Source organism: Cyanistes caeruleus, chromosome 20, assembly GCF_971803275.1.
Source record: "Cyanistes caeruleus chromosome 20, bCyaCae1.hap1.1, whole genome shotgun sequence".
Lineage (NCBI taxonomy): Eukaryota > Metazoa > Chordata > Aves > Passeriformes > Paridae > Cyanistes > Cyanistes caeruleus.
Window position 1 is genome coordinate 6503793 of NC_141720.1, and position 26130 is coordinate 6529922.

General features: G+C 41.6%; 1 protein-coding gene and 1 long non-coding RNA gene across 42 annotated transcripts in view; one reads left to right on the forward strand and one right to left on the reverse strand.

The window, feature by feature from the left end:
• Nucleotides 1-2283: 2283 nt before the first annotated feature.
• The window catches only part of TSC1 (TSC complex subunit 1), a 53009-nt gene continuing 29162 nt past the window's right edge, over nt 2284-26130 (reverse strand). For 2 of the 41 annotated variants that reach the window (XM_086858244.1, XM_086858243.1), the window contains exons 2-23: nt 21281-21343; nt 20058-20233; nt 19104-19207; nt 18315-18467; nt 16498-16642; nt 15335-15489; nt 14970-15043; nt 13420-13598; nt 12881-12990; nt 12536-12659; nt 12043-12158; nt 11742-11814; nt 10762-10860; nt 10102-10669; nt 9841-9884; nt 9151-9317; nt 8080-8262; nt 7618-7728; nt 6998-7120; nt 5853-6040; nt 5587-5748; nt 2284-5309 (exon numbers count right to left, since the gene is read on the reverse strand). In XM_086858244.1, coding sequence (XP_086714370.1) covers nt 4832-5309; nt 5587-5748; nt 5853-6040; nt 6998-7120; nt 7618-7728; nt 8080-8262; nt 9151-9317; nt 9841-9884; nt 10102-10669; nt 10762-10860; nt 11742-11814; nt 12043-12158; nt 12536-12659; nt 12881-12990; nt 13420-13598; nt 14970-15043; nt 15335-15489; nt 16498-16642; nt 18315-18467; nt 19104-19207; nt 20058-20163 — 3462 coding nt within the window. In that variant the 5' untranslated portion in view covers nt 20164-20233; nt 21281-21343 and the 3' untranslated portion in view covers nt 2284-4831. Of the gene's footprint in view, nt 5313-5586; nt 5749-5852; nt 6041-6997; nt 7121-7617; nt 7729-8079; nt 8263-9150; nt 9318-9840; nt 9885-10101; nt 10670-10761; nt 10861-11741; nt 11815-12042; nt 12159-12535; nt 12660-12880; nt 12991-13419; nt 13599-14969; nt 15044-15334; nt 15490-16497; nt 16643-18314; nt 18468-19103; nt 19208-20057; nt 20234-21280; nt 21344-26130 lie in introns of all 41 variants that reach the window. The other 39 variants (XM_086858241.1, XM_023938243.2, XM_086858256.1 and 36 more) reach the window with 23 other exon arrangements.
• LOC147649710 (uncharacterized) lies at nt 3073-10888 on the forward strand. The gene is made up of 2 exons (XR_015278203.1): nt 3073-6061; nt 6935-10888. It is a non-coding gene; the product is annotated as an uncharacterized LOC147649710 (long non-coding RNA).

Sequence of the window (26130 nt, forward strand, 5' to 3'; positions counted from 1 at the left end):
ATGCTGCTTTTTTGTTCAAAGGCTGAAATAGAGATGTGGGTTGATGATATCAACAGAATCCTGGCATTTGTATGAATTACCTCTGTGCTCCCTTGATTCAGCTAAGGGGCAAACCAGGCTTTTGTCAAACTGAGGGACCTGATGTAATTGAAGGTGTCCCCACTCATGGCAGGGGGTAGGACTGGATGAGCTTTAAAGGTCCCTTCCAACCCAACAATTCTGTGATAAACCATTGTGTGATAAACCATTCTGTATGTTCAATCTGTGATTCCAGCCTCTCACCCACCGAGAGGACAGGACATAGCTCAGCCCCCCAGGAGTTAAGATGAAGTGTCAGGAATGGTGGTGGGCTCTGGAAAGGAACCAGAAGGGACGATTCAAGGCTGAAAGGAAACTCAGCATCCCAGAGATTCCGTGGAAGCTGATGCAGAGCAACAGGATGGGCTTGGCAGGGCCTCTAGCGGCCGCCTCATAGCAGTGTCCAAACTTCTCACCAGCAACTTTTAAACAGTTCCAACAACTCTGCTGTCCCCCAGTCCTGAATCTACAGGGGCTGTTTAACATTGGTTACAGGTATCCAGCCCCTGGGATACAGCCCAGGGCAGCTGGGACTGCTCTCTCCCATCCCCAGAGCTGTAATTTCAGAAGAGCCATCTGTTCCCTGTCGCCACCACCCTGTTCCTCAGCTCCCCACATCATAAACACCTCGAGACAGGAGAGGTTTTCCTGGGAGTCCTGAATTCCCCTGGTGGTGGTGCAGCACCAGTTTGAGCTTTCAGTCAACTGAGCATCGAGCACAGCGAGCAGGGGCAGCTTTGCAGGAACCAGGAATAGCATCTGTCAGAAAGGAAAGATCAGCCAGCCCAAAACTGGAGTGAAAAGACCTTCAGGAAAAAACAGGTCAGCCAAGTAAAGCCCACAGACACCAAAATCATGACAATCATTACGTCAACTGTTTGGAACAGTTCTGTCTGGAAAGCAAAGCCCATGAGAATGGAACCAGGCTTCCTTTGCAGAGCACCTGAATACGAACGGATGAAACGACTCAACTCCTGCAATTTCCTATTTTGTAACCACTTTTAAAACTCACCATTGTGCCAGCAGCTAAGTACTTCCAACAGATCAGGATCAATCAGCAAAGATATTTTAATTTCCTGAATTTGAAGTATTTCCTTCCCTAATGTCTCCTGTGTGATTATCAGTTATGTTATGAACTAACAAGTGTACTAGTTGCCATTAGGAAGGAAGGCACTTAATTCTTCTCTTTTTGTACCTCAGTAATACGCTTCTGTGGGTAATTTTTATCTAAAGATTATTTTACACTGGCAAGTGCAGCTTTGCAATGCCAAGCTTAAGGGATGCCTTATTTTGAACCCATTCTGTGGATGAGCAAGTTAAATTCACTTTGTGCTTTGTTTTCATTTTACTACCCCATGCTGTAGAACTAGTTCCAGTGCAGGGGTTCAAACAACTTTCTGTGTCACTGAACTCCAAAATGCTGCTTATGGTATTTTTCTCTATAAAATTCTCCATAAACATGACTTGGCCAAAGCATGTTCATAATGTATCACTTGCACAACTTAGACCCTTGCCTGTGTTCCTCGTATTTAAGAATTATACTCAGTCCTTAACTGGAATGCTGAGGCTCATGTATGGATTAATAAACTGCTTTGAGCAATCTTTCAAACATTCATTTATTTCAAGAAGAGAAAAAAAAAAACCAAAAAACCCACAAACAAATAAAAACCAATGAAAGACCAGAACCAGTGAGAAAGTGCCAGTCTGGGGAAAAAGCAAAACAAGAGAATCTTACCTTACTCACCAGGTTAGCTTAGAACAAAATTCCTTGTTGTCTGAGACAGTGTCCTCATGTATGCACTGTATGGAAGGGAAAAGCACAGACAGAGCCAACTCCTGACAGCATCCTCAGCTTTGCAAATAAGGCTCTGACATTTCCAGCTATTAATTTCTCTAATCACTGTGCAGTCCTGGCCTGCAGGAGCAAGGACATGCAGAAGCTCACCCACAGATTTGCAGCACTGAACTGTTTGCAGCTCATTTATGGATTATACTGGCACTTTGTTGGTGAGTTTGTTCATCAAAGAATAAAAAAATGGCTTTGGCTCCATGCAGAAAAAAATGAGCTTCTAATGGTGAGTCCTGTGCAAAGGGGCAGCAGCACTGACCTGCTCTGGACTGTCTCATCTGGAAAGGTGTTTGGACACTGAACTCCCTTCCATGTGTTTGGTCCCAAAGAGGTCTGGCAGGAAATTTAACACAGAGTAGTGCAAAACAATACATTTTATTTGTTCACAGTTAAACACAAGCAACTGCCTTGACATTTTAGAACATTCTAATAAGGACAGCAAAACCTCCTTTTGGTTTAAGTTCTCTTTAGCTTACGATTGTACCATTTCCTCGTATTTCATATTTATGGCATTTAATGTGGATTGTTTAACATGCTTACAAAGAGCGAGGCAGGGAACAGATTAACTTGACAAAGACAGCAATTTTAGATTTAACTAAAAGCAGTCAGTTAAAAAAATCTGTTTCCACTTCACTGATGGGACCCCTTCAAACAAACTGCAAGTTAACTACATACAGCAGATCCATGATTTTTAGACTTAGGAAAGAAAATTGCAAAATTTGTTCCTCCATAATCTTTGTGGTCCATAAACAAACCTAAAGTGGTTTCCATTACTATCCTGGTGTTAAAATCTTGTTTAAAAGAAGAAAAAAAAGCCACTTTATCAAAGAGCTTGTGTTGCTGCCAGGGCATTTCTGTGACTGACACAAAACCTGCCTTTCCTGGGAACACCAGATCCGGGTTCAGCAGAGCAGGATGAGAACGAGCTCCTCCAATATTCCCAGCTGAGCTGGCCCATCAGGCCCTTTGTGTGCAAACTGTTCACTCCCTGGGCTGGCATCCAGTGGGAAAGGGGCAGGAAACCTCCAAATCTTACTGAAACATGTGCTACCACGTTTGCTACCACTACGTCTGAGAAAGCCTAAAGACGCCGACAAAACCAGGCTGTCACTTACAACCAACTCTCTACTCTCTACTCCATGCAGAGTCAGCTTTGACACAACCACTGAAGTTCACCTCTACTCTCAGAGTTTGGACTGACCAACTGAAAGGACACGGAGAATAATTTAAGACAGACAGAAATGTATTCAGACCTTGGAGTTACGGAGGAGGCGGGAATGGGAGGATGAGTCCTGCCAGGAATGAGCTGAGCTCCAACTGCTCTGACAGCCTCGTTCCCACCCGGGCTAAAAAGGGATGTGAACTACAAATGCAAGTGTGCTTGGACTTGATTTCTATGTGAGGTGGTTCTTAAACAGCAGCTGCCACCCACAGAATGTTTAGGAGAAGAGGCCACGTGTGATGCAAGGGAACCGTGAACCTGAACCGTCTGAGTACACCTGGACCCAGCCACGTGGGACATTTAAAACAAGCGCTGCCTTCCTAACAGCAGGTCCTGTTCTGTCACAAAGGAGACTGAGTCTGCCACTGACAAGCCCTGATCACACAATCCTCCTTCACAGAAGGCTCACAATTGACTTAAAACATGATTAACACAGAAAGGCTTCATGCCAGGATTCTGATTTCAGTGTAAGCAGGACTCCTCCTCAGCCTTATCATTTAAGGAAGTAGGATGAGGGTGAAGGGGAGACCCTTTGACCTAGAGTCAAACTGACACTGCTGAACTCAAAAACGTGCTGCAATCTGAGTAGGAGAGCACTCAAAGGAAACCGTGTTCTCCAAGCCAACCTGAAAAGGCATTCCCAGGAAGAACGAATCCAATTTCTTGGACTCAAAACATGGTGGTCTTGCTTAGACCAGGACCAAAGAGCAGAACTATGAAGGAGGGTGAGGCAGCACATTTCCCTGATTAGAGAAGCAAATCCTCCTCTGCAGTTCTTCATAAGCTTGGAATTCTATCTCCATGTTCTGCATCCTCTCCCTACTTGAGTAAAGCTTCTTCTTCCCTCTTCTCCCACCCCAACTGCTTTCCCATATGAACCAGTGTGAGGTTAATCACAGTCTGTCAGGCAAACACTTCAAACACCAAGAAGTTCTGAAGCTGGTGTTTTAACAAGTCTTCAGCATTTATGGTCTCTTCTGCATTACAAGCTCCAGTTCCTTTTTGTCTGTTCAAATGTAACTTCCCAGGAAATGTTAAGGACAATATAAACAATGATCATGAATTAGGGTGAATGAATCATTTTGCAGAGGTACAATGTTCTTTAAACATTTGGGTATTCAATCAGATTCCAACTTAATGAAGGCTGGGCTCTGAGGGATATGGGACAGTGGACAGGAAAAAATAAGAGAATGCACTGGAAATCCGAGTGCTGCTTCTTTCCAGGATGAAAGGAACCGAAGTCACCTGGACAGGCAGTACAACCAACTGCTTTAAATGGGAAGCTTGCAAAGAAATACAAAGCATTCAGAGTAAACTCACAAATGTTAATTTGGCCTCATATTGCACTCAAGTTCATAAATGCAGCCACTCAACTGGGGACAGGGAGAAAGGGAAAAAATACTTGCAAATGCTAACAGTTGTCCGTTCAAATTAGTACACGCTACTAAGGATTGAATTTGAGAAAGAAGCAAGAGTTAGGCTGGGCATTTTCAATTCCAGACCCAAAAATCCACTTTGCATTCATTCAGCAGCCTCCTTCCGTTCCTGGCCATCGATCCTGCTCCGCTGCATGAACCACTACTCAGACCAAAGAAACATAAAAGCTTTTAGTTAAACTCACACTCACGCCTCCTGTTCTATGCCAAGAATATGAAAATAACACTGATTGACTATCTTCCTCTTTAACTGTGGTCATGATGAGTCTCATTGTAGTCCATGATATGAAGCTGTCCAACACTGCTTTCCTGGAGCTTAGGCGAGAGGTTATCAGGGCTTGGAGGGGCCTTTGACTCCATGCTTGGATCTTTACATAGTTCAGTCTTTAGGGCATCAGACAGCCTGTTGATGGTGACCCCCTCCTCATCACACTGGCTCTCACTCTTGTTGCGAAATAATTCTCGTGCCTTCATTCCGAGGAAGCTCTTGGAGCTGGGGAGTGAACCTACAGTCAGTGGGACAGTAGTTGAGGGCTCCAGCAACACGGATGTCTCCCAGCGACTGCTCAGCCTCTGGTTCTGGGGCTTTTCTGAGGTGGAGAGCTCGTTGCTGCTGCTCCCCTTACTGCTACTGCTGCCTCGGGTGCTGGGAGGTTTGGTCTCTCCATTTCTACCCAGTGTTTCTTCACTGTGTCCTGCTGTATCTTCATTACCACAATCCAGCCTGCTTGGGGAAGAGAGAGGACATGTGTCAAGGAAATCACAGCAATTAAACAGTGGAGAGGAAAATGCTGGCCAAGGCAGACTTACTTTGATTCCTTTCTCTTTCTGCCTCTGGGTATGTATTTCAACAGATTTCCTTTCACAGTTCTGGAGCAAAGCAGGAGTGACAGGGGTAACCAGATGTGTCACACACTCAGCTTTGCAACATACACTGCTTTTAAGTCCAAAACTGACAAAATCCCACATGGGTCCTTCAAATTTCACACCACCACCCTCACCTTTCTTCTGCTGCTTCAGCTGCTTCTGTTTTATCATCTTCAAGTTTTTTCAGTAGGCTGCTCTTCTCCAGCCGCCCAAACAGATCCAAGATCTCCAGCTCAAATGCCTGGGTGATTCTCTTCTGGGCCTTGTACCTGCTTTCTACTGCCTGCAGCTGACCCCTGAGCAATGAGAGAAACCAGAATGTCCAAAATCTCCTGATGCTGCCTCAGCTGTGACTGCATCTGTCAAAGCACAGCTAAAACATTACATAGGAAGCCCCTACCTTGCTTGGATTTTAACATCTTCCAGGTATTTCTTTTGCTCCAGGAAGAGGTGGTCCTTTTTTGCAAGCTGAGATTCCAGTTCAGCTATCCTTTTCTGGGAAGCATCCAGCCTTTGGCTTTGCTGCTGAACACACAACTTTGCTTTCTCCAGTTCTTTCCGAAAAGCAGCGTGCAACATTTCAACCTCCTCGAAGCAAACAACACAATGGTAAAGTATAATTTGATCCTGTGTTATTTTTATTGGTGTTTAGACATGTTTCTGATGATGTTATAAATAGGCACATTTTAAAGCAAGCCAGAATAAAAGCAACATTACTAAAAACAGATAGAGAAAACCAGCCCTGCTGAGGATGTACATTATTAAAGTAACTACACATCACTGGAATTTATTAGCAGATTAATGTTCCTTATGAAAACCTCTTTTCATCAAAGCACTCTTGCCAGTTCTGCACTGGATTAGAGTAGACAAATTCTATTTTAAATCAATTTTTCCAACACAGCCTTCATTAAATACCAGTAGAAGACTTTTTTTAGGATATTATTCACCTTCTTTAATTATGTGCTCTCACGCAGGAACAGTTATATTGTTGTGTAATTTACTTGCTTCTAATTAAAAAAAGGTTTCTTTGAAGTCAGGAAGTAAAACCATATGAACCACAGAAGTTTTAGTGAAGTTACTGTTAACTTTTAATAGGAAAATGACTGAGTGGGAAGGCTGAGATGCTCATTTTAAAGTAACACCTCACAAAAACCCGTAAAATCCTTCTTAAGATCTTTCCACAAATTCTGGTACTACCCTGAATTATTTTACCAACAATCTGCTGTCAGTTACATTTGAACACAGTAATGTTTTGGCCTTTGGAAAAGAAACTGATAAGAATTTACATCAGTTGGCTAAAAGAGATCCCAGGTGTATCCCAGCAACCCCTTCTTAGCTTTCAGAAGCGGCCTTGAAGATATTCCTCAAACCAACGGGGTACAAAACATCTGAACAGAACATCCAATATAAAATCAAATCCCTGAAAATCCATTTCAGAACAAAGAATCTGTTAAGTTACAAAGCCTTTCCTTCTGAACTCAGGGCTGGGAACTTCTGGATGATGACCTCAAGAGAAGTCTCCCCACAAGTCCTCTGCACTGGTACCTTTGTAGTGTCTGTATGCTTGTGCTGCAGCTGCTCCAGGTACAGCTCATTGACCTCCCCAAGAACCAGCAGCTGCCTGTTCAAGAACTCCATCTGCTGTTGCACTGATTCACTGTTGGAAAGCTGGGAAAGGAAATAGAACAGAATCCAGCACTGGGATGAACAGCTCAGCAGGAGAGTCACAGCTGACAAGGCACTGTGTTCACAGGGTATTTTAATAAAGAAGGGAAACAAAGGCTAAAATCTAACACATCATAGGTAGTTAAGTGTTAAATAAATTGTTTTTATAAAGTACTTTTCATTTCCATTCAACTTAGGATATAAACAGTATCTCTCAGTTGTCAAGCAGAGCCTTAATACGAATTCATAATGCTCAATCAGCAAATCCCTGCTGTGGAAAAAGGCAAAATAAGAACTTTCAGAAGCCCTTTAACTGAATTTAGAGTTTCTTCACCAAAATACATTTTTCTGTGTTGTTTTTGTGCAATTCATATCAGACTCCATGGAGCTCAGCACAGGCTTCTTTCAGATCAAGAAAGAAAAAGCACCGGATGAAAACTATCAAATAAAAAATAATCAGAAAGACACAAAGGGTCCCTGGGAACACTAACTTTTCTTACCTTTTGAGAAACTTGGCTAAGCAGCAATTCAGTGTGACACACCTTGTTGTTTGCCTTCTTTAACTCTAACCTCAGATCTGCTATCATGTTCCTGCAGTCTTCCAGCTTGGTCTGTTCAAGTGACAAAAGAAATTACTCAGGGTTCTGAAACTTCACTAAGGACAGCAAGGGCACAGGGCTGGGAGACTGCAAACCCCCAGCACTGGAAATCAAGTTATACTGACCCCTCCAATCCAGCTAAGAACCCGCCTTTTCCTATTTCCAAGCAAAGACAGGACAAAACAGAACTATGAAAGGACAATACTAAGTTAAGCACTTTCAATTATACACTGTCTTATTCTGAATCAGGACAATATCTTCAATAAAAATGTGCAGCTTTCTCTCAGGTATTTCATGCCTTGTTAAGAAGAAGGTTATTTTTAAAACCAGTAAGTAGACAACAAATTTGTTGATGCTTCATACCTGCAATTCCTGGCTCTGGTTGTAGAATTCCTCCCGGTCGTGCTGCAGCTGTCGGATCTGGCTGTGAAGCTGAGCCACAATATTATCATGTTCTTCCTGAAACTGGTGGTACCTTGCCTGTTCTTTCTGCAGACTCAGTTTCAAGGCCTGGATCTCCTTTTCCTGCAGTTTCAGCTGATCTTTCTGTTAAGAATCCCACATGAGGTATCAGACAAGATAACTGCTCAGCAGTTAGGGCATCTATGCTCAGCCAAGCAAAGCTGTCATTACCAGCATGCAGGAAAACACTTTTCTACACACACAACATTTTATACAGAGCATATTCTCAAGGCTGTTGGGGCTTGGCTTGGTTTTGGCTGAAAAGGAGATGAAATAGTGTTAAGAATGGACAGGCTGAAAACTCACAGACATATTCAAAGGCACAATGAGCAATAGTCTGTTTTTCCACTGCCTCTCATGCTTTCAACAGGGACTTGAGCCTCACAGCTGAAGCAACAGTTCATCTTCCAAAACCTACTTGGAAGACTATTTTTGGCTTTTGTAGTCAATTATCAGAAGGTGAAACTTGATGGAATTAGCTATAACATGAAAATATATTATGAAACACAACTAAATCTGTACTGAGACCTCCTTCAGTGCACTTATATCTTCAAATTCTATCACAGTAAACACCTCAGGAAAACACCACTTGAGTTTTCAAAGCTTTTGCTATTAATCCTCATCTGAGGTGCAAAAGGACAATACTTTATCAAATATGCAGTAAGGTGTTTAGCCAGGCATTGAACAACCACTCCACTAACAGAGAAGTCTTTACAATTATCCAAAGGCAAGTGCTGGCAGGGGTCAAGCAGAAGGATTCAGCTGTCTGCAATCAACTACAAACTACTGCCATTGATAATGACAGCACACAGAACTCGTGTGCAAGTCACTCCACAAACACTGACTTTAATAAAGCGATAAATGAAGTTTCTTTGTTAATTGAGCAGTACCAAAAGACACCAGCCAGGCCAATTAACACTTATAGCAGTACCAGTGTTTCTCAGCTCCTGGTGGAGCTGTGTCCCTGCTCACCATGGCAGCGTTGTGCTCCTCCAGAGCCGTGGCTTTGATGACTTTGCGCAGGAGCCGGCGGTTGCGCAGCGCGTGCTGCTGCCTCTTGAAGCGCTCGTACAGCAGCTGGTTGTGCAGCAGAAGCAGTTGGTTCCTCAGGGTGTGAATCTCATCTGAGGGGGGAGAACCTGCAGTGGGAGACAGAAGAGGTTACTGAGCTGCACTCTCTGCTTTATTTGATCTCCAACACAAAATCATCAACATTTTTCCCAAAGCAATGGATATCTGCCTCAAATGGACTGCTCCTTTGGTTAAGGAAAAAAAGCCAAGCCACCATCACCACAGAAGCCTCAGAACACAAAACTAAGACATGAACACATAAATAAGCAAGAAAAACAATCAGTTTTAGATTCAATGAGCAGTGAGAAGGTGCAAGGATCTGTCAGATGACCAGCAGCACTCTGAATCTTAGCAAGGCTGAAATGGTCAGAAGCAGAAGTGTCTAGAAGTTTGCACTTTTCAAAGATGAAAAAAGCAGCTCATCTCTCTGGAACACAGCTATTTTCTAATCAGATAAACCATGACTTAGTGGAAGGCATCATCTTTTTGCAGCATTAGTTAAAAACCCAGAAGCAAAAAGTATACAGGTCATTGTTTAAGCAAGTCTAATAATAGAGGAACAGATTGTCAAAACATGAGAAATTTCCTCACCTCCAAAGTGAGTCCAGTCAGCAGATTTGCTTGGCAGAGACAATCTGAAAAAAGAAAATGCAGCATTAACAGGTAAGTTTAAGTAAAAAAATGGAATGCTCACCTCCAAAGAGCTTATAGCCTGGTAAAAGTACAATTAAGGTCAGCTGGTATAAAAATTGGGGAAGAATTGTGCAGCTGCTTTTCCAGCACAGCTTAAAATTAAGTCAGTGCAAAAAAAGTAACAATAAAGTATGCAGTGTAAGATTTTCAGTCACCTACTTGTTCAGCTCCTTAGTGTGTGCATCTGCTCCTTGCTGAATCAGCCTGTCCAGCACTTCCATGGGAGAAGTTGAGGACATACAGTCTTCATCCTGGGTTCCCTTGGCTTTCTTTAGCAGCTCTTCAGTCTTCTTGCCAACAAAGAGGTAGGCAGTCTTTGGTAATGCAACCTCAAAGAGGTGCTCATAGAGGGGACGCTGCCCACTCCCAAATACCACTCTCCTTTGTGCTGGTACTTTACAAGGGCTGGGAGTGAGAATACTTGGCTCCGCAGAGGTTCCTTCCCTGTTCCCAGCAGGGCTTTCCCCACAGCCTCCACAGGGCTTGTCTATGGGAGTAAACGTTTGTTTGGGTGTTTCCCGTGCACCCTCAGGCCCAGGCTTGTCCAGAGATGTTAAAGGCTCAGAGGTCTGACTGTGTCCCTGAACACTGGAGGCTGCTGAGTGGGTCTTCTTCTGAGAGCCTGACAGACTTTCATTTGTGCGGTAAAACGGGGAGTCAAATCCTCCTCTAGGCACCATGTGTTCAGCATCGGTCGTGATCTCAGAGATCTCTTTAGATATTGCATCTGAGGAGAGGGGAAGCATCATGATGCAGCTGGTATTTCAACAGGACAAACATTTCCTTAGCTAAGATGTAGGTAAGGAGGGCAGACATTACCTTCCTCTCTGTCCTTCTCAGCACTATCTTCAAACGACAACCCACCTAAAAACTCTGCAAGATCACTTAGGGTTACTGAACTTTTACTACTGGGTATGTCTGAAAAATAAACAACCAGAAAACAAAATATTAGTTGTACAGGTGCTGTTTTCTCCAGCCTTAGCACAACACAAAACATAAGTCTTTTACTTCTGCAAGGTCCTCAGAATAAAAGCTTGTCGTCCTTCAGATGCTTCCTCAGAGGAGGAAAGTATCTGATTCCTGTTCTATTCCACCATGGAAAACCAGCTTTAAATTTCACTATCATCTCCACTCTGAACATGGTAAAGATTCACAGCACAGAAGTCTCAAATATAGTTCCAAAATCCCTTTCTACAGCTGTCACAGAGGTAGACAACAGAGAATGGAAAATGGAATCTACATTTACCTATTAAAAGTTGAGTTCCTCAACCTACTGATTTCAGTATTCCACAGGACTTTAAAATAGGTTCAATTACAGCAATGTAATTGTAGACAGAAAACTAAGTTCTTCTAGAGGCCTTTAAGAGGGAGTAGCATATCTACCCTTACATGCAGCCTTACAGTTTGATCCAGACATGTGACAGATAACTTGTTGAGGCAAAATTTAATATACAACTTGCTGCTCCTAATATTCATCCTCAAAGAATCAGAGTTTATAAAAATAAATATCCCTTTTCAGCCTTCAGTATATATTGGTATTTTTAAATATGCAGCAGAGCAAGGTCAAAAAAAAATAACTCAAGCTATTTCTGAACATGAATAGTTAAACTGAAATCAGAAGCATCACAAAAAGGTTTTAAGCTGAATCACAGGTTAAGGCAGGATCCTGGAACTACAAAGAACTCAAGGTAAAAAAAAAAAGCCTGTGGAAAAGTGTTTGGGAATTAGAACAAGCGTCAGTAAAAACTGGAGTTGTTTACAATAGGCTGTAGTAATGGGGAGAGGAAAATGGAGTTTACCCAATGATTTATCGCTGTTCATGACATTTTGCTGTCGGTACAGTAAAGGCCTCCCAGAATCTGGTTTGTCCTCCTGGAAAACAAAAGAAACCCAGAACACATTAATTGCCTTAGATTCCATTGGCAACTGTGCAGCTGAAAGTGGCAATAGCTGTCTACATTTAGAAGAGTTTTTACAGTGAAATGCAAAATTTTTTATAAACCACCTACTCTGATTTTTCTTTCTCAGTTAAGGTCACTGCATTAAGTCAAGTCAATGAAAAAAAAACCAGATTAGATCACCAGAAGAATTTTGTAATACCTTTTTAGGAGGTGTGGCAGCAACTGAAGGGAGTGAAACATGCACAAAATCATCTGAAGTGCAGGGTGGAGGAGGAGATGTGGCTGGTGTTCCCAAAGGTGTTCCTTTCCCCCCTGCTGAAAAGGAGCACAAGTTCTCTCAGCAGGCTCCCCCTTCCTCCTTTCAGCTGAACATTGTATGTGAAAAATCGTACATTTAAACACCACCTCATAGCATTTACTTCTTAAATCTCTTTCAACTGTTTATCAACACAAAACTGCCTTTTCCCAAAAGCTGTTTCAGACTTTGGCACTGTATTCACAGATTTCCTCTCACTTTGCATCAGTACTACTCTAGGTGAGGTACTCAGTTCACAGGAGTAATCACTCAAGCCTATCAGCTGGCATGATGTGGCATTCCCGTTTAAAAACTGCCAGAATTTCCACTAAAATTTACAGCCAGAATTTCCACTAACACAAACCTTGAAGACCTAATTCTAAAATGCAGCACGTACCAGATGCGCCAAAAGTTTTGCTGTAGGGTTGTGATGCAGACTGGGATGACTCTGATGGGACAACACCGGGGGATGTTGGTGGCGTGGTCATACCACACACTGCAGAAGGGCTCCAGATGGTGACCTGTGCACAGAGTGAAACACAGCAGAGCTCACAAAAGGAACATGTGAAGCACCTGGATCCAGGTTTTCACACAGAAAATCAGGCAGAGATTAAATGTGAAATGAACACCAACTTCTGAACTATTCACAGCACAGCTCAAAACCATGGATTTTTAAGACTGGCACAAGAAACTATGAAAGTGCAGAGAATGAAAACTTGCTGGGCTTCATCTTCTGCTTTACCTGCTGTGGCTCAGTTGACAGCCTCGTGGACTGTGGGCTCAGAATCTGAGGTAGCTGTCCTGGCATTTGTGATAGCGTCAGCCGAGGAGTGGAATACGGGGTAGAAGTCCCTGAAAGTTAAATAGAAGAGAAAATTAAAATTCCAAAGCATCCAACACATCAAATACAAACCTATGATTCTTCTGGTTAGTACCTAAAGGCTTTTAATCAAAGCTTTTCAAATCTATTTAACACACACATTTGTAACTAGAGCCTTTTCTTCCAGCCCAAGAAATTATCTGTTGAATACACTACAGCCTTCTTTTTTTTTCGGTTGTTTTGGGGTAGGGAGGACAGGGGATGAAGAGACAGTCTTGAAAACAAACTGCATGTCTGCACATAGAAAATATATCTATGTATAAATATATTTTTAATGATGGTTTATTTTCTGGTGCCTAAGAATCAGACTTCAAGTGGGATAAATTAGTGAGGGTTTTTTTGCTCTAGGGCCAGTTCTCCTCCAGCAATTGGGTATTGATTAGCCATTAGGCAGGTCTTACCATAGCTGCTCTGTGTGTCAATATAAGAGCTGGCACTGGGGTCAGTTTGATGATGTTTTAAGCTTGTGCAGAGTTTCCGAGACACAGAGTAATAACCATCTTCATACGAGGCTTCTGCAGGGTCCAGGGAGATTTTGGCACATTCTATCACAACATCATGAGTTTCTAGTCTTTTCCACCTGCAGACAGTTTTTGGATCCAAAAGAGTAAGTTAGTCAATTATTGTTAAAAACAAGAGTTCCTGGAGATAGGAGGAATTGTCTTGCAGGATGGTTCATTTGTTCCAGGTGGCTTTGCATGCTCCCAGCCAAACTGGAACAAGGCACCAGACAGAAATTGCAACCAGATGACTTGTGAGAGGGGGTCTCAAAGAGGAGACAAACAGCTTTGACACAGAGATCCACAAAGGTCTGCCATGGAGCACTCTGGAAAGGAGGAACAGCATACGAAGACTTGGTTGATCCTGAGCTTCAGCAGCTGTAGAAATCAGCTCAACTACACTCAGATGTTGGTAGTCAAAATTTAGACATGCCAGCAGTGAGGGAATCTGTATTATTTAAGCAAACACTGTCTGCAATGCCAGTTTCAGATCTGTGTTTTTCCTCCCAAGTTTGGGGAATGTTTTTTACTGTTACTACCTCCTTCATCCTGAAAAATACTTCTCACTAAATTAGACAGCCAGATTAGGTCTGCCCAGTATTTTAGGGAATGGAAGTTCACTGCAAAGAAGAGAAAGCCCAGAAGGCTGTCTATCCAAGATACCAAAACAGAAGGCTTCCACTGGTAGGTTTGTGCCAATTGTGCTCCTGAGTGGTGACACCCTCCCCCCTGCAAAATTGAGCATTGTGACACTCAATGGGTTCCCAGTTAGGAGTGATTTCTTAGTGGCTCTGAAAAGCAGGGCAAGAGCACTACTGTGCAGCAACAAGAGTCAAATTCTCCTCTTCAGTGGCTGGGCCTGTGGAGACAAGAGAAAAGCAGCAAGTGGTGCTGCTGCAGGCAAATGAGCCTATTGCTAAAGAAAACTAATACAGCTGATAATGTTAACACATACCTGTTAAAAGAACTGATCTGTTAAATGAACCAATATCTAGGTACCAAAACAAGACACGCTGAAGCCATTTTAAACACTTCAATCCCATCAAATACTTTAAGAAACCCAAGGAATATGACCCAAACCTTCAGCCAATGAAGCATTTCTGGCAGTTTCACTTTATTCATTATAAGCAAACTGTTTTAGATCTTTATGAGAATGTTTGATCATCAAGTCATAAAGTAGAAGACAGATGCCATCCCAGACACAAAATTAATTTAGAACCCCAACATTGTTGTTTATGACCTTTCAAAACAGTTTCTGCTTATTCATCCAGCTGTAAGCTGGGATGAGGAAAGTCTACATGTTTACCTGGTACACCTAAAAATCTGGGTGGCAAAACACCCCCACACAAACTGTTGCTGACAGAAAAGGTTTTGCTGCAACCGTCTGAAATAACCCCACAGAAAGCTGCTCAATTTGAGCCTTTCCTAATAGCAGAGAGAACATATAATACCTTCGTGGGTCCAGTTCATGGTCCTTGGATCCAGTCACTAACTCTGGATGAATTCGCACATGTTCCATCATTGGCTGGAAGGAAGAAGGATTTTTATCAGTGCAGCACCTTTGGATTGCACTAAACCACACAAAGCTGATTAGCAAACTACTGATCCCAATAGCTCAGAAAGTAACATTTAACAGATAAGGTTAATACACATCACCACAGCTTCAAGAGCTGATCTCAACTGAGCCTTCAGTCCTCATTGTTATAGTGTTTTATTGAACAGCCCTCAGCTGAACTGGCAAATTAGTTGTATTAAACTGGAATATATAGCTATAAATTCCTTGCCTCAGATAATACACAAATGAGCAGCATTTTACCTTGACTACTTCTTCAAAGGTCTCCAGGTTTTCCTTCATACTGTAGTGAGAGCGCAGAAAAGAGACAAAATTGCAAGGATACATTCCATAAAGACGATGAAAGAGAGAATAAACGCTGGCATGAAGATGGACAAGATAAATCTCTGCCACATGACCTGAAAAAGTAGTTAGAATCTTTTTCATTACATTGGAGAAAAGAACAAAAGTTTTAAGAATTCAAGTATAGTACTTTGAAATTTGAAATGTTAGCTGGAACAAGCCTTCTGAGATACAAATAGTCCCTAGTGAAACTGTGAAATCTCAGAAAACAAGCAACACTTAGTCATCAGCTCACAGCAAACCCAGAAATTAAGATAAGGACCATTAATTCCAACCAGTGTGCTGTCATTCTCAAAACACAGCTTTGCTTTTATTCAAGTTAAAACCTGAAACTCCTCTAGATAGTGAGCCAGAGTAAGACTGAACGATTAAAAAAGGAAACTAAGGTTTGTTTCACTTCAAAAGGTAAAAACTAAAAGCTTGACCAAAAGCAATCGCAACAGACAAACCTTAGTATTCACCTCAGAAGTTCCAATCCTACTTGCAATGCAGAATGGCTCTCTAAATAGCAGCTCTATGTGCTTAACACAGCATTTGTTCATTCAGCCACGAGCCACACTCACAGATACTGCTGGTGTTAGATATCAGACCCCTTACAACAAATTCAGCAAAGCCAGGGCTCTGAGAAAACCAGTTTTATCAACCTTCATGACTATTGACAGTTGCACATTAAAATAAATTCTTCTTTATGTTGGTTCTTGCCCCTCCCCATTTATATTTGGGAATATCAAATTCCCCAAAATCTGCCTCAAACATTAGCACTTCTCCTTCTCTCTCCATTAAGATAAATCTGCTTTTCACTGTCATCAGGGCAGTACTTTGGTTCAGTGAATTTCATGCAGTAGCAGCATCACATGGAAGATTCTGAGACTTCTAAATTACGAGCAAAGAACTTGCCCATGATCTCAAAGAACAGAACAGCTTGTGGGCTTAACATGTCATTTTCTGTGTTTAAATAATCTCAGACCATTAAGACTCTCACAGAAGTACGTGCTCACCAACTTCACACCAGTCACAAGGGTACTGCTAAACCACAACTGCATGCAACAAAGTTGAAATCTCACCTGGATTCTGCAAGCACCAGGCTGAGAGACGCCCAAAGATACCAAAGAAATCATGAAGGTACTGTTTGCCAGACTGAGGAATCATTGGCAACATGGTTATTAGCACTAGGACACCTGTGGTGAGTACTACTACATCTGTGTCAGTCTGCAAGAAGGGAAAAAACCTGCATTAGTTGAATGTGTTGAACTTGTTTTTTTCCAAGGATGAAGTGAACACTGAGCCATCATCATGGAAAATGTTCTCTATTGAAACAGTCCCTCTGAAACCTACCAGAACTTAATGATCCAAGATTATTGAGTTTTTTCATACAGAACAGCTTGAAGAAAAAATAGATTTGGGATTCTTGCTCCTACTCTGCTGCTTTTCTGCATAAACACTTGGCTTAGTTAAAAAAGGAACATCACCACAGTCCCACAGCTGAGTAAAAACAATTACTGGTATGTGAAGCATCTTATGTGCCACCTTCCTTCCTTCCCAGAGCTAAACACACACAGCAGTCAGAGGCTCAGAAACTGCACATCAGATCAGGGTGTTCAAGGATGTTGGCCAGTTACCAACATAGGGGTCAAAAGCTTTTCTACTAGACTTGGCTGCTGGTAATTTCACCCAGCAGTAATTCAAGCAATGACTAGAATGCCTTGGCTTGTGCCACAAGAAAGGGATGCGGCAGTACAAACCTTTGGGTGGATGAAACAGGAAGAGAGAATCAGATTTTAGGAAAGGACACAGAAAATGTTCAAACTCATTCCTTGCTTTCTGAGTTTAATGCACATTTTCCCTGGTAGCTCCCCGGCTTTGTCAGCACAGGGTGCACAGAGCACAGGTCAGGCTGTGGGCAGGTGCTGCTGAAATCTCTGGGTATCTCCCAGGAGCCACTCAGGCTGATGGGACAGTCAGTTTTTAGGGATTTATCCTCCTCTGTGTGTCTACAGCCACTACTCTACCTCAGTCACACAAAACCTACCAGAACACATTTCCTGTCCATCCCTACCCTCTGTCCACATCCCCAGCACTTCCACATCTCTGTTATACTCCCAGCAGCCTTCTGACACATTTCACTCCTCCCTCAGTCATACTGCAAAGGGCAACAGATCTTGACAGGCATGTCAGGACTTCCAGTAACAGCAGCTGGAGCTGCTCCTTTGGCAGTTACAAATTTGTGGTGGTTTTGTTTCGAAGAGTGCTGGAACTTGACTGCATTGTGCATTTAAATGTGACTTCATGACATGTGGATTCTTCACTATCATAATAAATTCCATTACCGACAATGCATTCTAGGTCTCAAAGCACTTTTCATTCCTTATTCACTGGTACAGTACTGTACAGTATTACACCTGATCAATCTGCAGATCAGGGAAAAAACCCACAAAGCCTGGGGGAACAGCTACCTCCTTGCAGTCCAGCATGTCAGTATCTAAGAAGAGAAAGTCTGCTACTTCCAAGGTAATTTCACCAGGGAATAGTCCATTGCACAGCCCATCTACATTACAAGTAGAGGACACTCAAATTCAAACTGCACCAGTGGGAAGTTAATGTATTTCTCATTAGATTCACATTCAAGATATCCACCAACTTCACCAAGGGCCCTCTTGTCTATAACTTATTTTGGAGAACTTTTAATAAACATTCCTAACTCACAGTGACAGCAGCTTTTAGAAACAAGATTGTCAGCAATAACAGCATCAGCACAGAGTATTCAGCTGGTATTAATAGCACTGTGGCTTAACTAAATGACATCAAAACAGGAATCAAATGCCTTGCATCTGTATGCAAGTTTACATCAGGTGTTTTATAGACAGCACTTGACAGTTCTTACCTTGAGACATTTAAGCAATGAAAGCAGGAGAGGTGCTTGAGAAAGTTTGTGTTTCCAAGATGGTTGTCGTCTTATCACATGTCCCAGCAGAGAGAGGGTGGGTAAACGAGTAGCAGCTTTGCCCATATAATCATTAATTTTGTCCAGTAGATGCTGATAAAGGATTTTGCAGAGAGTGGCAGAAAAAGAAAGATATTTATATTTAACTGCTCTACACTCTTTTTCACCAGTCTATATTCAGCAGTTTGTCAACATGGAAACTATGGGCATTTTATAAATATACAGGATCCCAGAGGATATAGAACCCTGCAATAACTTTGAGACTACTGGTAGACAAATACAAACTACACAGGCCAGAAGAAGTCCCTGCACTTTGAAATGTTTTGTAAGTAAATAATAAAAAAAATAAATCTGGGCAGCAGCCAATTTGTAGTGCCATTTCCAACCTATTTAAAATCCTTACTTGCTCTCAAAATACCCAATTTGTTTTAGGCTAACACATTCTGCAGCAGGAGCACTGTAAAGAGACAACATTAATCCTCCAAACCCTTTCTGTTATAGAGGTTCTTTGCGTAATTGGGTCAGTGTAAGCAACTCAAGAAACACGGACCTCTCAAGATTTGTTTTTTAAAGCTTAAACCACTCTTACTACAGAGATACTACATCTCTACAGCAAGGTAATTCTACACCAGAGTGGAACCCCTAGAGTTTTAATGGATGCTATTTAAAGGCTGCTTCCAGCTAAATACCAGGCTAAATTCTGACATAACAAGATTTTGGTTTTTTTACCTTGTCATGAGGCTCTTGCAGAGTGGACAGAATATGCAGTGCCTGCTGAGAATTGGTTTCCAAGTAATAGTCCACAAGGTTGTTGACAAGCATAGGCCCACGGTCTGTCAGTTTGGGGACAGCAAGGAAAAAACCCAAAACATTCTCAATACACTAAAAGAGAAGCACTTGCTACAACTTGCAGAACTTTTAAGCAACTATTACACAATTTCTAACATAAAGCAGTCCTTGGTGTTTAGCAGACCTTTGGGAAAATGAGACCTCTCAACTACATTTCCTGCTTCCAAACCATTCAAGCGATTGCATTCAGCTCAGGGAAAGGAACCGGGTTTTTAACAACCAACAACTCCTGTCTAACCACAAAACCCTACAGGTAGCTGAGCTGCAAGGGTGCTTTACCCAGTAAAGTGTTCAGGAGTGACTTGATGTTCTCTCCCTTCAGCACATGAAGGAGAGCAAGTTCAGGGACAAGGACAAGGGCAGCGCTCTCATGCTCTGAAAAGGCTCTGTCAGCACAAGTGATGCCTCAACAGCAGCAACCACTTTCCACAAAGTCTGAGTCTGTTGTTTTCTATGGGAGTAGAGTTTTTTTGTTATTTTTTTATTATTATTAACAAAATCTCACTGGTTCCTATACATTGGGTGACACCTAATTCTTTCTAGATACGCTTTACAAAGAAACTTTCATCAGCTCACACTTGAAGCTCTGCCTCAGGAAAAGCCAGTCATTTTGTAATAGTTTTAACAATTATGTAACAGACCTTCCAGGAGCCATGCCATTAAGCAAAATGGACTGAACTCTCATTCCTTAAAGCAATTTCAAACCCAAATATCAAGAGTTTCTTTCAAGCTGCATTTGCAAAGACAGTGTTTGATAGAAAAAAACCCACACTATTCTACTTTTATTGATGTAAAAGCAAAACAATTTCCATAACTACACAAAAGGATACATACCACAAATGAGATTATCTTTGAATGCAGCTGTTATATCTTCCAGGACACCCAGAATTGGAGAATCCAGCATTGAGAGGAGCTCACCAACATTTCCTTGCTGTGCCATGATGCACGTACTGACATGAATGTGGAGGTTAAAACTTCAGGAAGTTCTTCATTGATGTCTTTCTACCAGACTAGGAGAGAAGAGACAGCAGAAGAGTGAACTTTTCCCTTTCCATATAAAATCTCTCATCTCTCCGATTTCTTTTCCACACAAGTGCCCATTTAACACTGAGAGGACTGTCAGGGTTTCCACACCTGCAATAAAAGCTGTAAGAGTTTCCAGAAAGCAAATGAGTCATGAGCAGGGTTTTCTTCATGTTTTTCACAAAGACATTAATCAGTTTTGCAGAAGACCTCAGTAACTAGACTGTCAGAGCATTCTCTTACCTTACTTTTTTAATTTCCTCTCCAGGTCAGTAAATTGAAGTAAAGTTTTGAATAAAATGCAAAAAGATCCCTGGAATCCTTCCACTCCTGAGTCCTTATAGCAATTCATCCTCAAACCACCTTTCCAGTCCTTTGCCTATGACTAAAATTTGGAGAAAATACACACCTCCAGAACCTTCTCCACTTCTGTGACCAGGTCAGGAATTCACTGCCCTGGGCTCTGCATTGCTGCACTCTGAGAGATTTGGGCTTTAAGACTTTGCAATGTGGCTAGGCTGCAGCTCCTGGGAAACTCAAGCAGGGCTGCTGCAGCTGCTGCTCCTGGGCAGCCTGTGCACACCAAAACCAGCATGAGCTGCACAACACACTCTGAGTTCACTCGTGTGCTTTGTGATCACGAACTCTGCAGTGCAAAAACTGCTTAAAGTATTAAATGCAACAATGTGCAGATAACAACTGGTCAGCTGCACAGTGCTAAGTGGGAGCAAATCTAAGCCAGGCTTTTAAAATGGCTTCTTCCCATGGATCAGCACCAGAAGGATTCAGGTGTACATTGACCTATCTACCACAAAATGAATCAATTTTTGTTTCACGCAGAAGAGTCCTATACCAAACCCTTCCCAGTGGAAGAACAAATCTGGCTTTAGATCACACCTAATATTATCAGCAGGGGTTTCTTCCCTCCCACTCCAAGCCAGAATACATTTTTCACTTCCCCCCAGAAGGCAAGACTGACATAGACCAAGTTTACACACAGAATTGTTTTTCCACTGCAGTTGTATTTACAGCACCTGTTCTGTGGATGACCTGAGCTTCTGTCTGCAATGCTGTCAGCCACACACCTTTCATGATCACTAATAAAGAAAAACCAGAAAGAGGTTAAGAAAAGGCTCAATTTATTTCTTCCTTATCACACCAGGTATATGTCCAGAACATCACTAAGTTTTCAAACAGAACAGAGGATTTGTGCATGAGAACAGTCTGCACTCAGTCTGAAAAGCACCAAAAGGTGTTGCAGTTGCCCATTAAAGAACTGTCCACAGGTTAAGCTGTGTAATTACCTCAAACTAGATGGTTTTTCACAAGACCATGGTTTTGTACTGTGACCCTTCAAAAGCTGCTGAAGTTTTATTCATTATAGGAAGAATCTTGCAAAGAAATGATTCCTCTCTATTCTGAACATACAGTAATTAATTTAAGCCGTTAAATTATATTCAAAACATTTTTAGGCATTAGCCAAGGAGCACAGATCATCACTCTGTTTTAAATGATAATGCTGTAATTACCTATATATATATATTACTTTCTTGAATATTTATGTTTAACGAAGTCACAGCAGGAGTTAACATTTCCACCAGTAAGGTTTGTCATTTGCAACATATCACTCTGCAGTTGAAGAACTGCCCAAGGTCACTTTTCTTAGTGCCACCTTAGTGCCAGCTTACTTAACCTGGCACTGATTGCAAATTCAAAGGTGATAATACGGCACCACACTCCCAGCTGGCATTTCAGTAGCAACAAGCTGGCTGAAACATTGCAGTAATCATCACTGCAGAACATAAAACATCTCACCCTCAGTTTTCAGTGATCATAACTGAATAGTCAAAATGAAACTTCAGGTCAAGCAGCCAGCAGAGTTTGATCACTGAAGTGCTTAGATTTAAATGCTATTTCCTTTCTAGCCTAATGCTGGCAAAATGCTAAACCTGCAGACTTAAAACTGGCTGGTAGTGTGAGCAAGACTTGGATAATAATAGAATAGAGAGACTTGGGGTGAGGGAAGCTGCTTTTTACTGAAAGCAGAACGGGTCTATGCTTTTCATAAAATCAGAACTGGCATTTGTTGTGGGAAAGGATTTTGGTTTGTGCTTTTTTGTTGGTTTTTTCCCTACATTGTGCAGACTCCCAAGCTTCAACTCCTTCCTCAAAGCGCTCACTATTTAGAAGACGAACAACGCTCAGAGTGATACCATCCTTTCCAAAGGTTTAAAGCCACACATCCACACAAACTAAGTCAGCCTTCCACTCCGTTAACAATTTTGAGGAACCAATTCCTTTTTCCCTTTCTAGGAAACATTAAAATTTTGAATTGACTCAATGACTGCATTAGCAACATTGTATGGGGAAGCAGCTCACTCCAAGGAATCTATTCCTTCATTTCTGAGAACACATCTTTCAAACAGGCCTTGCTAGCCCTCAATTTCTATCAAGACACAGTCTCAGCTATGGTTAGCAATAGATCCACCAGCTTCCTAAGCAACATGAATTAGTTGTTTAAAGTCTTGTTAACAAAAGAGATGCATGGCCACACCCCTAGAGCAACTGCAAGCAAAACCTGTTTTGAGAATTAAAGCAGCAGAAACATGAGTCTCTGCTTTTTCGCTCCATAAAAACTTTGTCAGCTCTCTTCTCTCTGATTCCCATCCCACACCAGTGAAAAGAATTATTTTCTTCTTATTTTCCTTGAGCAATACCACTATATTGGACCAGTAAAAACCTCAACAGCAGTTTCACTGATTCTGATATCGCCAGAGGAAAATCTGCGGCCTGGTGAGATCACAAAACACACTTTTGGAGAGACTATTGATGGGTTCTGGAAGTTAGGCTCAACAATACCTCTGCAGACAGATGGGGAAAACCCCAGTTTAAACGTTGAGTAGGTAAGAGGATTTCAAACTTTGTGCCACTGTGCTGGCACGAACAAACCCTGCCACCAGATAAGGGCGAGGCTGATAAGGTGAGCTCAGCTGCTGATAAGGACACACATGTAGGTAACGGATCATTTCTCAAGCTCCCTGACTAAAACAGATGGCTGGAGTGACCTTGTGCCAATAAATCGTTCATTTATACTTGTCAATCGTACACTGGAGTGCTTTAAAGTGGAGCAGTCTCCACTTCAAAAGTATTCAAAATACTAATAAAAGTATTTCAAAACACATCTAAAAAAGGGGCAATGTTATACACGGGTACCTCATGAGGTGGAACTTTATCTCAAGTTACACCAAACCAGTGAATGTTGTCACCCCACTGTACACAAATGGCCAGAACTTTAAAAAAGCAAATCACAGCTTTCTCCAGGTAAAGTCATTTGTCATTTTGAACTCTAAGTAAGACTGAGATGCTCCAAATCTGAGCAAATGAACAAGCCAGGAAATTTCAACAATAGTCTTAAATCATGTCACACTTTTTTAAAGCAAAGGCAGCTGAATAAGTAGTTTACAGGCAACAGGCTTTTAGTCAGAAAACACTGTGCTCTGGCAGATGAAGTTCAGCTCTGTGGTGTCAGTGTGATTTATCATAGTCCCACCAGGAATTTGTGATGTGATTTTCAAATCTTGTAGACAAGCACAGGCCAGGTTAAGGGGCTCCCATCACCTTGTGAAACAGCAGGATCAGCCACTGGCTGTCACAGTATTTTGTATCTGGAATTGATACTTGTGCTGTGAACAGGACATCCCTGACACCTTTACAGTATCACATCACCAGCTTTCTGCTCAAATACAGTTACAAGATGAGCCTCTCTAACGCTTCCATCCCCAGATATTGCAATCCTTCCCTCATCAGAAGAATTTCCACATCCCTGCAGCCATTCTTGCAACTAATAGGATTAAAACAAGTACACTTTCCATGTGATTTGAGTCATTGACTCTTCACTAACTTTTAAAAGTACTTTTATAGAAAAGATCCAAAGTACTTGGTTAGTAAAGAGTAGAAAAAGGTCTGTTTAAACACCATTTAAAATACAACATTTTAATCTCACTAGAAAATATCACACTGACAGCACTTCTTATACTCAAGAGCATTCTTTAAGAGATACTTAGTAAAAAGTATTAAAGTACCAATACAGCTTTGGAGCCATCTTACAGAAGGAAAATGAGCCAACAAGCCAAGAATCAAGTCTAAATTTATTTTTTTCAGTAGCTAATTTAACAACACTAAACAGTTTAAGCTACAAACTCGAGAAAAAGGGAGAGACTGTAGAAATAGACTGTAGAAATATTAATTGGAAAAGGCTAAACAGAGAAAGAGACAGCAGAGTATTCCCAAAGATTATGACTTCTCTAAGTATTTCTGTCAAGAGAAGATGTTCTTCTGTTCAGTGTATTTTTATCCCAAGCCAAATGAAAAAGCAGCTGGTAGTGCCAGTTATGCTGCCCGCAGGGGTGGGGAGGAGGGGGACACACCACAAACACACCCTCGGCCTTTGCTGCAATGACACCCAAATTCAGACAGCAGGACCTACTCTGGGGCATGGGGAGGGGATCAACAGCAGCATTTTATCTCTCCTCATTAAGCAGCAGTTAAATTTAGGATGTGCCAGTATATGGCTACTGCCCCCTCTGCCCCAAGAGAAAAGGAGATGTCTACACAAGACCAGAACCTCCATATTTACACTTTTCCATCTGATTTCTATTGCAGGTAAGGTCAGGTCACATCCCCAGGTATTGCTTTGGCAAAAGCCATGAACGAGGACAGAATAATTTTACATCAATTGTGTTCAAAGAAATATTCGGATTGAGAACACAGCAGCCCTTTTTGCTCGCATCTTTGAAATGTTGGTCATGAAAGGATTAAGCCTCACCCCCTCCCATTCACCACAAAAAAACTGAAGCCCGTTTTATGCTTCCTAACCATGCCAAATCTTATATGTCCCTCAGTTAAACTGAACATTGCCATTATACAAGTGACACAAGCAATGAATGAAAAGTTCCAGCAGGGAGAAAAACCACTGGTGGCATACAAAAGCAAGCAGGTGATAATTCCTGTTTTCACCACCCAGAAATAACTCTAAACACTCTAACCTCATTTCAAACTGATCACTACAACTAGCAAAACAATTAATTTATTTACTCATCTTTAAAGAATGAAGGTGTCTAGCTTCTTCTAGTAGTAAATATTTTCCTGCTTGTATTAAGATCTGTACAAGATACCATAACTAAACAAGATCATTATTTATAGTTACAACTTGATATTATACACATTCTCCTGTGCTTTGTTACTGGTGCTTAACAGATGTGGGAACAGGAATATCACAAAAACCCCAACAAGCCCAAACAAAGAGAAAATCATATTCAGCAACATTTAAGAGTCTCTGGACTCTGCTGTGCTAATACACTATTGCTAATTGCTACTCATCCCATTTCTGTCAGAGGGAAAATTGTTTAAAAACAATCAACGTCATAAAAAGCCCAAACATGGAAAGGCTCCTCTGGCAGAAGCAAGGCTAACCAGCCAGCTACTAAAGAGAGTCAGAGAATTATTGCAATTTCTTATACACAACTGCATATATTAATAGCAAATAAATAAATAAGAACAAGCTCTGGCTTTCTAGAACAATTTAATTAATACTACACACAGAAAGTCAGTCCAACTATGGAATCTTTTTAACTACAAACTCAGAGAGCTCTAAACTTGGCACTAACACAAGGAGTGAAACTCCTAAATCTTTGCAGCACTTTTTTTTGCCCCCAAGAGGAATCTTTTAAAATATTCATAGAGTTAGGCAGCAATTCAGTAAACCTTGAAACCACTGCAACCTATCTAATGTACCCATCAAGGCATTTTAACTGCTCCAAGAATTAAACCCAGCACTACACAGAACAATAGCAAATTATGTGCAACTGTAAAGTAAAAAGAAAAC